General features: G+C 51.7%; 4 protein-coding genes across 5 annotated transcripts; 3 read left to right on the top strand and 1 right to left on the bottom strand.

The window, feature by feature from the left end:
• Positions 1 to 716: 716 nt before the first annotated feature.
• On the top strand, positions 717 to 2277 carry PV06_08121 (uncharacterized protein; the record flags this gene model as incomplete). The annotated part of the gene is made up of 3 exons (XM_016409425.1): positions 717 to 860; positions 944 to 1110; positions 1185 to 2277. 3 exons carry the CDS (start codon positions 717 to 719, stop codon positions 2275 to 2277), a joined length of 1404 nt encoding a protein of 467 aa, XP_016259733.1.
• PV06_08120 (uncharacterized protein) lies at positions 2136 to 6977 on the bottom strand. The gene has a single exon (XM_016409424.1). It carries the CDS (start codon positions 6638 to 6640, stop codon positions 2705 to 2707), a length of 3936 nt encoding a protein of 1311 aa, XP_016259732.1. The 5' UTR covers positions 6641 to 6977; the 3' UTR covers positions 2136 to 2704.
• Positions 6978 to 8485: 1508 nt separating this feature from the next.
• On the top strand, positions 8486 to 9885 carry PV06_08119 (the record flags this gene model as incomplete). 2 transcript variants are annotated; one of them, XM_016409422.1, is made up of 5 exons in its annotated part: positions 8486 to 8683; positions 8730 to 8805; positions 8868 to 9193; positions 9274 to 9372; positions 9429 to 9885. In XM_016409422.1, 5 exons carry the CDS (start codon positions 8486 to 8488, stop codon positions 9597 to 9599), a joined length of 870 nt encoding a protein of 289 aa, XP_016259730.1. In that variant the 3' UTR covers positions 9600 to 9885. The 2 variants fall into 2 exon arrangements, with proteins under 2 accessions (XP_016259730.1, XP_016259731.1); XM_016409423.1 differs by having other exon boundaries at positions 8486 to 8805.
• Positions 9886 to 9891: 6 nt separating this feature from the next.
• On the top strand, positions 9892 to 10493 carry PV06_08118 (uncharacterized protein; the record flags this gene model as incomplete). Its single annotated transcript, XM_016409421.1, has 1 exon — positions 9892 to 10493. Exon 1 carries the CDS (start codon positions 9960 to 9962, stop codon positions 10491 to 10493), a length of 534 nt encoding a protein of 177 aa, XP_016259729.1. The 5' UTR covers positions 9892 to 9959.
• Positions 10494 to 10788: the final 295 nt, after the last annotated feature.

Genomic DNA, 10788 nt, shown 5'->3' with positions numbered 1-10788 from the left:
TTGGTAGGTATGCCTCCGAGTCACGAAGCACAGCTCAGGCTTGAAATAATCAAGTCTCATCGCCTCGTTCTGGTGATAACCTCGGCGCCAGACAGACATGATGATGATAACCTGCGCACCGGAAGCATCGATCCTTATACTCGTGCGCCTTCTGTCATCGACATGTCAGATGCTGACCATGGTTCTGATAGGTGACAGTTTTTGCTGCCGAACTACCGATCACTATCCGCCTTTCCCCGCATTCACACCTCTGTTGGCGGCACTCACAGGTTCTCACAGCATTGTTTGACGCACTCAAGCTGACGAACGTGTTGAGATACCTGTTCGGGCTTCGGGTGCTATTACAATACCCTCTAGGCACTCGTACGTATCGTCCTCAACCCTGAGAGCAGGGCTACTACACCTCGGCCCAAGACGGCCGCTTCTGAGAACAAAGGCTTCTGATTTGCTCTGTATACAACCTCGGATTCAACCGATACGGGTAAAGCTTCAATTCAACTGCAAAGCTGTACTTTCCAGACGAGTGGAAGATATACATATATAAAGGTGATCCTTGACTCTTGACGAGAAGCTTGTATAGTCAAGCAGGTTGTCTTACCCTTTCGCTCGGTGCCATTGATTGGAACCTGCCATCTAAATTCGATCTTTGTTCCACGTGCCTGCCAATCAACCTCTGAAGAGGCATTACGACTTGGTCTGGAACCCCAATCTTCGAAATGCCATCTGTCAAGCTTCACGTTGGCATATGCGGAGGCGGCATGGGTGGACTCGCCGCTGCCATCGCTATCGCACGGGCAGGTGCCCGAGTGACATTGCTCGAGGCTGCACGAGAACTGGGCGAAATTGGTGCTGGGATACAGGTAGGTCCTTGACATTTGATAGTCTTTCCGTGGTTGTTGCTACAGCAGAAGAAGCACTGATGTTGGAGGGGTGCGGCTTTTAGGTGTTCCCAAACGTGTCTCGTCTGCTCATTCGATGGGGAGTCGACGAATTGATTGGTGACAACCTCATCGTCGTGGATGAGGCCAACACATGGGCTGCCGATGGCTCTCTGCTGGCTCGTTTCGATCCCAAGCAGGGTGCAAAACAATCTGGCTTTCCTCACTGGTTGTTCTAACTACTCGAAGGCATTGCTATGCCATGCAATATTCCGTGTGCGAGAATTGGCTGACCGATTTTCTTAGGCTCGTGCGAAGAGACCATCTACACGCCGGACTCACAGAGTCGGCGCGCCGCCACGGTGTGAACCTGGTCGTCGGTTCGCGCGTCAACAAGTTGGAACACAACAAGGAGGGAGTCAAGGCCACCACCACCCAAGGTGTCGACCACGAATTCGACCTCTTGATCGGATCCGACGGCATCAAATCCTTCGTTCGACAACAACTGTTCCCGAACGTGGTGCCCAAGGCCGCTTCGACCGTCGCGGCCTTTCGGGGTATCCTCTCGTACGAGGAGGTCTTTGCCAAAGTCCCCGACGCGCGACAGTTTCTGAGAAACACCATGGACGGCTTGATCGGACCCAATGGCTACATCTTGCTGTACCCTCTGTCGGCCGGCACGGAACTCAACGTCGTGACCCTGTTTCAGATGGACCGTGTCGTCACGACGCCCGAGGACGTCGACATCAACGAGTTTCGTGATTTGTACAAGGACTGGAACCCGACGGCCCGGAAAATTTTGGAGCTGGTCAACTACACCCAAAAATGGCCGCTCCTCGTCCTCCCGCCCATGAAAACCTGGTCAAACGAGCACAAAAATGTCGTCTTGCTCGGGGACGCGGCGCACGCGATGCAGAACCACATGGCGCAGGGAGCGGCGACGGCGATGGAGGACGGGGCGTTTTTGGGCACGGTCATCGGCGACGTGGTGCGCGGGAACATCAACTTGACCGAGGCGATCGGGTTGTACGAGAAGCAACGGATCCCACGCGTCTGGGTCAAGCAGCAGGCGTCGTTCGTCTCCGGGACCATCAACATGGCCACGGGAGAGGATGCGGCTCGAAGAAACCGCGCGTCCGCACCCGAGGTGAAAGCCTGGAGCCGCAACGTCGTGCACCCGAGTCAGGAATTGCCTCCGACGTACAAATCGTGGCAGATGTACTGTACGCCCGCGAGCGTTCCGGGCATCTTGTACTACGACGCCGAAGGGGACGCGGACAACGCGGTCTGTGAGTATCTTCAACAAAAGACGGCCGTGGACGAGGTGACGTTGGTCAGCAGAGGCCTTTGGGACAAGTGGTGGGGGGTCATTGACGACAATGGCGTGCCCTGTACATGATATGAAAGTACGAGAGTCCTCAGAGACTAGTGAGGGAGGAAGCTTGTGTGTGGGGGTAGGTAGTCATCGTCTGTGTTTTCTTCTACCTCTGGAGAGCGAGATCAGAAAACACGGATAGCGAATAATCAAAGGACAAAAATGTGCCGCCCTCCCACCCCAAGGATTCATAAACCACAATAATAATACTTGTTCATTCTTCAATTCTGATTTCCGTTCCCCATCCACGCAAGGTTAAATGATCCATCATACCTTTTGATGTCGGCTGTTGTCGTAGTGTCGTTCTTGAGGAAGCGACCAGCGATCAAGGCAGAATCAAATCGCCCCCAAATAATGAATTCTAGGAGAACCGCAGGAGAAACCGAAGCGATAAAGGTGAAGATGAAGACGAGAAGTGCCTTGATGACCACGGCGACATCGAGGGACATTTCTACTCATCCTCTTCATCATCTTCTTCTTCTTCTTCATCCTCATCAGCTTCTGCATCCTCGTCATCGTCATCGTCATCATCAACAACGGCATCCGCATCGTCATCTTCAGATGTATCGCTCTCTTCATCTTCCGGTATCACAGCGTCCGAGGTATCGTCTTGAGATTCTTCGTCATCTTCTTCGGCAACGGAAGCATCCTCTTCGGAATTTTCGTCCTCTTCATCGCCGGTACTAGAGGAATCGGCCTCGGCGTCTTGTTCGTCTTCTTCTTCGGCTTCTATGACGCCAGCTTCCTTCTTATTGTCATTCTCTTCTTCTTCCTCGTCCTCATCAGCTTCAGCATCGACATCCTCGTCGGCTTTCGCATCAACATCCTCATCAGCGTCGGCACGAGCGGGAGCAGGAACAGGAGCATGAGCACGGGCATGAGAAACCATAATAACATCCCCAATCTCACTCTCAACAGTTGTAGATTCATTTCTGGAACCCCGGGCTCTAGTGCTCCTCGTAGTCGTACTCGGCCCAGGCTGGGAGACGGAAATGGGCAAGGAAGTCGACACTTCAATCGTTTCCGAGTTCACAAGAGCGCTTCTCCTACCACTTCTTCGGATCGGGGTACTCGGTACAGACAGGTTTGCTTTGCCCTTGCCTTTGTCAAGACCCGCAACGCGGATTCTCGTCACAGTGGCTCCTCCCGCGCCCGTGTCCCCGCTGGTGGCTCCCCCACCGTTGATACTAGCCGCGGTTTGAGTGTGGCGCGGCGAACTTCGTACGGGAACGGCAGGCGTGGCCTCGGTGGTATTCGCCTTCGAATTGGCACCGGGCTGTGGTCGTCCGAATGCAGCTGTCAAATTCCGTTTCTTTGTGCTTCGTTGCCTCAACATGGCAGCCGGAATGGGAGGATCGATCTGGAACCGCGTAGGTGGGATGGCAAGCGTACGATATGCCAAAGCGTACCCCGTGAGAGGAGGCTCGGGTTCTTCGGCCTTCCGACCTTGTGCTCCTGATTTGGCCTCTTCTCCAGCTGGATCATTACCGGTATCGTCTTTGTTCTGGGATTTGGGATCAGAATCCGCGCCCGTAGGGTCCTCACTGCTCACGGCATCTCCATTTACTAGCCCCATGCTGAGGCCATTGACCTTGAGTGCCGGTTGCGTAACTTGAGTAGAAACGGTACCGTTCATGACAGTTGTGGAGGGTGGACCTGGCGCGACGGCACCATGATCATTGATGAGTGCATCGTCTTTGAATCCTGCAGATTTATCTGCGACTGAGGCAGGTCGAGATGCGACTGTTTTGGATCTTGTCCTCGACTTGGGCGATATGTGACCAGAATCAAGCGCGTCCGCTTCCGTGTCCATTTCGGTAAGGGATTTCCCAGCTTTAGAAATCGCCTCGCTGGGTCCTTTCTCATCTTCATCTCCTTCCATTTCTTCATTATCGTCACGAGGAGCAAGAGCTTGCAAATGCTGCGCATCGAGTGTAGCTTGATCGCTACGACCCATGACATATGGGGTCCATATCAAGGCCTCGGGTCGTAATCTGCGATGCTTCTTGGAGTCGAATTCATTGACTATGCGTTCGTATAGTTTCTTGTCGTATCGCACCGCATAGGTTTTGGTCACCGGGTCTCTCACGAAAGCGTACAATCTTTCCAAGGAATGAATCACATCATCTGCCGTCATGCCGGTCCTGGCCATAAGCGTCTTCGTGCTGAAAGGTTTGAGACCCAATTCAAGAAGATGACGCGACATGGTCAGATCCCAGTACGACCGGTATGCTGTCAAACCCATATCTGACAGAGGTTTCTCAGGCGAGCCCTCTTTACCTTCGATCCGAGTCAGGAGATATGAAAAGTCAATCAAGAATGTCGCATATCCTTTGCGCTGATGTATCGGCATCACCAATATACAACTAACATTGTTCTGGCTCGCCGGTCGCTTTTCCTTGCTGAAGTAACCAACGAAATGGTATCCGAACTCGTCATACTCTGTCAAGATGTAGAACAAGAATGGCTCGACGTCGTAGTAGAGAGTTTTCGAACCAAGGAACATTTTCGCCATTAGACAAAGACATTGGCAGTATTCGGTCTTCTTGCGTCCGTCCACTTCCCACACCGACAGGGTACCGTCGCGGTAAATTTCGTCCCCAGGAGGGTGTTTGGCAGAACATTTCAATTTGTGCCGATACGCGACGAATTCGGAAGGTAGGTACTTCAGGCAGAATTCACAAATGAACAACCTTGACTCATGTGAATATTCTTCGGGATATGGCGCTGCATAAAAGGTGTCAATGACAAACTTGCCAAACTGGATACACTTGATCTTGGTCGGTGGTCCTGATACGGTTCGATTAGGCTTTGTCGTGCCCTCCTTGTCCCCGTTGATCTGCGCCTCGGCTGCAGCAGATGTCTTTCGGCGTTCTTCTTCTGCTTCTTTTCTAGCGATTTCGAAGATTTCACGATCTTTGAGCTGTGGCAATGATCGTGATGTATCAGCCTCTGCTTCTGTGAGAATCCCTCCGTATGGTTTGGCGTTGAGCTCGGCTTCGCGATCTGTGAAGGCCGAAGGGAAAATGAGGTGGTGGGTCGGTAAGGCAGGAAATTTGGGCACTGGAGGTTGATAGACTGGTGGAGGTATTTTGGGAGCCTTCTTCTTTTCTCTAGCTGCTGGTTTTCTTTTTCCTGGGCGAGGAGGTTTGCTTAATATTTCTTCTATCTTCGGTTGTCCCAAGTGGAATGCGAGGATGAATTTGTGCGGTGGTGCTTTGTTGAATGGGCGATGTTGCAAGATCCGCGCAACCGGTTTGGGGGGGTTGGTGAATTTCTGGCTTGCTCTTCTCGTTGAGTGAGCAACTGCCTTTTCGGCCTCAGCTTTGCTTTCCACCGACATGGCCTCTAGTGCTCGAGGAGTGGCCTTGCGGCGTCGCTTCTCAGTTAGTGGAGGTTCCGCAGTGGGCGATTTCCTCTTTCTGAGAGCGCGTCCACCATCTTCACCATCTTGGATCAGCGGCTGAGCGAAGATCGAGTGTGAGCCAGGCTTCTGGACACCCCTAGTGACAGGTAACAAGTCTCTAACAAGTCTCGGCGCTGAATTCTTCGACCTCGCAGTTTGTTCTTTTGGAGATTCGGATGGAGCTGCTTGTTCGGCACAGTCAGGGCACTGCCACGCACCACTGCCATCATCTTCGACCTCATCTCTGTCTTGAATGCATCGCAGATGCGCATGTTTGCGACAGCCCGAGCAAGCCAGAAGTGTATCGACATCTCCAGACGCCATATCATGGGTCTTGTCACAAAACATGCATTCGTTGTCTGTATGATTTGTATCGTTTCCATCCGCAGCCTCATCGCTCTCTGACTCCGAGCTTGAGTTCTCGCCATCAGATCCGGAGGCTTTACTCTTATCCTCACTTCCTGTGTCTTCAGTGCTGTCTTCGTCGCCGCTGTTATCTTCCTGAGCGGGCTCATCGTCATCGGGCTCGGCTTCTGAATCTGTATCGGCATCTACGTCAGCCTCAGTCTCAGCTTCGGCGTCGTGGTCATCATCAACAGAGACAGCTTTGGTATCATCCTCCTCTTCCTGGTCATCGTCGTCCTCATCTGCCTCTGCATCTTCGTCATTGTCCTCGTCCTTCATCGTAGAGTCCTTTGTCTTCGCGGACGGTGCAGAAGAATCTTCAGCCTCACTGTCTTCACTTCCCTCTTCCTCAGCTGATCGCTGTAATTGTTCGCCCAAGGCACTATCCTCTGGGTTGGGTGCATGTGCAGAATCAGTATCTTGATTATCCGCCTTTTGGATGGTTTTCTTCGCGACTGATTTACGAGACTCTGCGCGCTCTTCATTCGCATCACGATCGATATCGCTCTCGCCCGATCCAATCTCCTGATCCAGGCCTGATGCGTCGCCCGGCTCCTCAGATACAAGAGGCGGCATGAGGGCGGGCTTGTACGGTGATGACTCCGCGACTCGAAGCGCCTTACTACCGCTTGTGCTGGCACTTTTCGAAGTACATCTGATATTGAGAGGCCCACTTTTGCGATTACAACGCTCAGGCGATCACAGCAATGTAACTACACCACATGTTCCGCTTCGTGTCGATTCTGTTTGTGTCGCAAAGGCGCGGTCTCGTGGGGAAGAGGCAGGTCTTTCTCTCGACGCGTGAGGCTGCGCGCAACAGGACTCGGATATTGTCCAACGTATCTTTTCTGGAAATGGATGCAAATGATACACGTCAATAAATCATCTGTGACTTGTTGCAACTGGTGTTGTCTGGTTTGAGGGCATCTCGAAGTCAATTCCTGTGCAGAGACCTACCAGTGAACGTTCAACATCACGTGACAGCCGTGGAGGGCAACTTCTCCTCGGCTTACTTGCCCACCCCATACCACTCTGTTAGTAACATAAAGCGGCGTTATCATACTCCAAAACGAGAGACCCTTGGCAGAAGTTGACTTGGACGAGCTTTAAGCTGCATAGCGATTGCTTGATCGACACCAGTACTAGAGCTCACCACGCTGCACTGTGTGTTGGATGTTGTCGAGGCAGAGATAGAGTGTGCTTCGCCCTCCGCCCGCCTACACGATCGAATTTCGAATCTCACACCATTGCAAAAAAGTCGACAGCTTGAATCTGCGCACCCAGACCTGGTAATCCGCAGTCTCCGCTAGTCACCATGGGCGTCCCTTTCGAAGCCCTCCTCCCATATGCCATCATGGTGGGCATGTTTGGTGTGACGGTACGGTAGCCCCGAGAGTCGTCGGGGGTATTGAAGAGTTTGGAGCATGGAACTAAGCAGAGTCATAGGGTGCGGGTTTGGCCTCGATCAAGTACTATAAAAACGACTACAAGCGGCCGAGATATCTGATAGACAGATGGGACAGGCAGAGTCAGTTACTTTTTCAAGGAGGGTTCACACAGAAACACTGTTGCTAACTGGTACCAAGTGATGGAGAGAGATCAACGGTTAACAGGCAAGTTCAGAGGACAATCAGATGCCGTAGAGGCACCTGTTGGATTTGAAGGTATGTGGCCTCGTGTCTGCTTTAATGATGAACCACAAATGTATACAGGCTAACGCTCCAATAGTGAACAGTAGATGGAAGGTTTGTGTCAATTCCGCACCTGATAAACCAACCCAGTCTCATGATCTCCCTTTTTCTAGGCCGAACCACGAATCACCTAATCGGACTTGCTATCATACTCAGCACAAAATGACTCGACCTTTCACATTTGTACATATCTCTCTAGTTTGATGGGTTGCAGACATAGGAGAGCGGTTTACTCCAAAGCGTGGGACATATGCGGGCACATTATAAAGGGGTCGTGTGAGGGACCGAATGAATGATATGATTTGATTCTGGATCTCAAGAGTCCTAAATTCCTGTATAATACCTGTATGCATCTTTTGACCGTGCTAGTTCTTTGTTCAAGAGTCAGAGGGCTGCTGTGCTGTATCAAGTAGTGAACGTCCAGACCAAGAGACTAGATTCGACCATTGTCTTCGCTGTATCGTTTTCTCTCGTGATGTTGGCTATAGAGACACCATTCTGTAACCCCTGGACCCCCTTGGCCCTTGTGCAAGACAAAGAAGCAATCGATTCCCATGACAGTGTTGATAGTGTCGGTAACGTACCAGCACTCCTCCGTACACAGTTGACATCCCCCAGGAATCGGAAAGGCCTCTAGGCAGGCCAGAAGGCTTAGGGCGGCGACCTGTCCATGTCTGGTAGATTCACTTAGAGATCCTCCCTCTTTGTCCTTCTTTCATCGATTCGGACAATGTTCCAGAGGGCGTACCCTGTTGTTCTGTATAGGAGCAGGTCGCAGAGAATTGCCATCCCCTTTGGACCTGCCGTCAACCCCCTTAAATCGTACACCTGTCGTCTTTCGGCCAATAGCCACCTCAGAGAAATGTCGACAGCTTCAGGCGACCTTCAGGAGAAGCTTCGCCGCCTTCATGAGTACTCTGCCTGCGATGTAAGGATTCGTGCCCATGGTATTGACCTCACCACTCATTGCACAGGTTTCCGATGCTTTGCTCAAGCTCCAAAAGCCTGCAGCCGGGCAAGTTGCAAGAGCGGGACACCTAGCAGACATAGGTAAGCTAGCATACGGCAATCCTTGTCCTCCTTGCTGATTCAATCTTACCAACAACAAAAAGGACCAGTTCCATCTCCACAGATACTCTCAGGTGAACTTACAGTGAGCAAGGTGATTGCACCTGCGTGCACGTTGAAGCTAGTGCCCAAGCACTCTTCACCAGCAGCAGCACCACCACCACCCGCCAACAGCACCATCCCCAAAGGTAGTCATTGGGTAGACCTGACAGAGGCCGGCAGTGTCGTTGTCATTGACCAGCCAGAAGGTCAAAACTGTGCTGCTGTGGGCGGCATCATGGCTCAAAGAATGAAAGCCAGGGGTGTGGCAGCGTGCGTTGTTGGTGGCCGTGTTCGAGACATGGCTGAGTTGAAGGAGTCCAAACTACCGGTATGTTGACTCGCCTCTTTCTTATGCCCTCTGTGTCATGTCCAGCTATTATCGTCATATTCACGAGCATCTGGGGACAGATTTTTGCCCTTGGGAGGTCGACCGTGGGGACCAACGCTGAGTCGACGGTATACGCCCGCAACATTCCAGTGACCATAACTGGTGTTACGGTGGCTCCGGTGAGAACATAGAGAGGTGCTGAACTTGAGGACGTTGCTATTGACAGTGCCTATAGGGGGACATCGTCTTTTGTGACCCGTTGGAGGGTGTTGTGGTCATCCCGCAGGATCTCCTCGACGAGACGCTTTCCTTGATGCCCAGACTAGTGGACGCTGACGACAAGGTAAAGGAAGCTGTAGAGAAAGGAATGACGGTGGCAGAAGCGTTCAAGAAGTTCAGAGGATAACGAGGACGTCCACTCATGAACGGTCAAACCCAGCAAGTTTTCTGATCTGCTCTAAGGCACAGCACGCACCTCCTTGAGGGGAGGATCCATGATTCGCTATTTCGTTGTGCCTGGAAAACAGCAGTTTCCTTCCTCCAGTAAAGATTTTACCATATAAAAGCCCTTCTTCACCGAATTTCCTGATTTCTTTCTCTTTTCTTTTTTTTCCAGGGAGAACAGCAGCAGCAGGCACAGCAGCAGCAGGCACAGCAGCAGCAGGCACAGCAGCAGCAGGCACAGGAACACCGACCATAACAGCAACAGCAACAGCAACAGCAACAGCAACAGCAACAACAACAACAACAACAATCATCAATCATCATGTCGTCTCCCGCCTGGTCAACCACGTATATGATGCCTTCTCAATCACCACCACCACCGACCACCATGGAGTCTCCCGCGTGGTCAACTGGCTTCCTATCGCCAGCAGCAAAGCAACCCGACCAACGTCCTCCCGGTGCCCAAGAGGCAGATTTGAAGTATCGGTGCCCATCTCCTCCCCCTCCTCCTCCAACAGAGCCATTTTTGCGTCCTGGCATCGCGCCATATCAACCACCACCCTTCGGCAAGGGGCCCGAGGTGCCCAAGAAGCCCGCCCCGAAGTCAATCCTCAAGAAGCATCCTCGGATGCCCCAAGACCCGCTGGCGCCACCCAAGAAGGCCAAGCGAGTACGATTCTTTTACAGAATCGAATTTATCAAAACGACCGAAGAGTTGCTAGAAGAGAAGCGCAGGGAGGAACGAGACGTGGAACGAGCAGCCGCACGGCGGAGGAAACGCGAAGTGGAGAGGCAAAGGAGGGAGAGGGCCGAGCTCAGCAAACAGAGACGCATGCAGAGGGCTAGACCTAGGTGAATTTTTTCATAACAAGCCTATGGATTTTTATGAAGAATAAAGGTACATCTAAAATGATGATTTCTTTGTCACTGTTCTACTCTCTATTCCTCTCATGTGTATATTGTGAGTGAGTGTGTGTCTGCATGACCCCCTTCTCAAGTTACTCTCCCTTTGCTTTCTCTACCAAAAGTTATAATATTACTATCCTCCTCCCCTTGTTCTTCTTCTTCTTCTTCTTCTTCTTCTTCTTCTTCTTCTTCTTCTTCTTCTTCTTCTTCTTCTTCTTCTTCTTCTTCTTCTTCTTCTTCTTCTT

The sequence above is a fragment of the Exophiala oligosperma genome (genome assembly GCF_000835515.1).
Source record: "Exophiala oligosperma strain CBS 72588 unplaced genomic scaffold supercont1.8, whole genome shotgun sequence".
NCBI lineage: Eukaryota > Fungi > Ascomycota > Eurotiomycetes > Chaetothyriales > Herpotrichiellaceae > Exophiala > Exophiala oligosperma.
The sequence above is the reverse complement of the archived record's forward strand: the minus strand, read 5'-3'. Positions and strand labels throughout refer to the sequence as shown.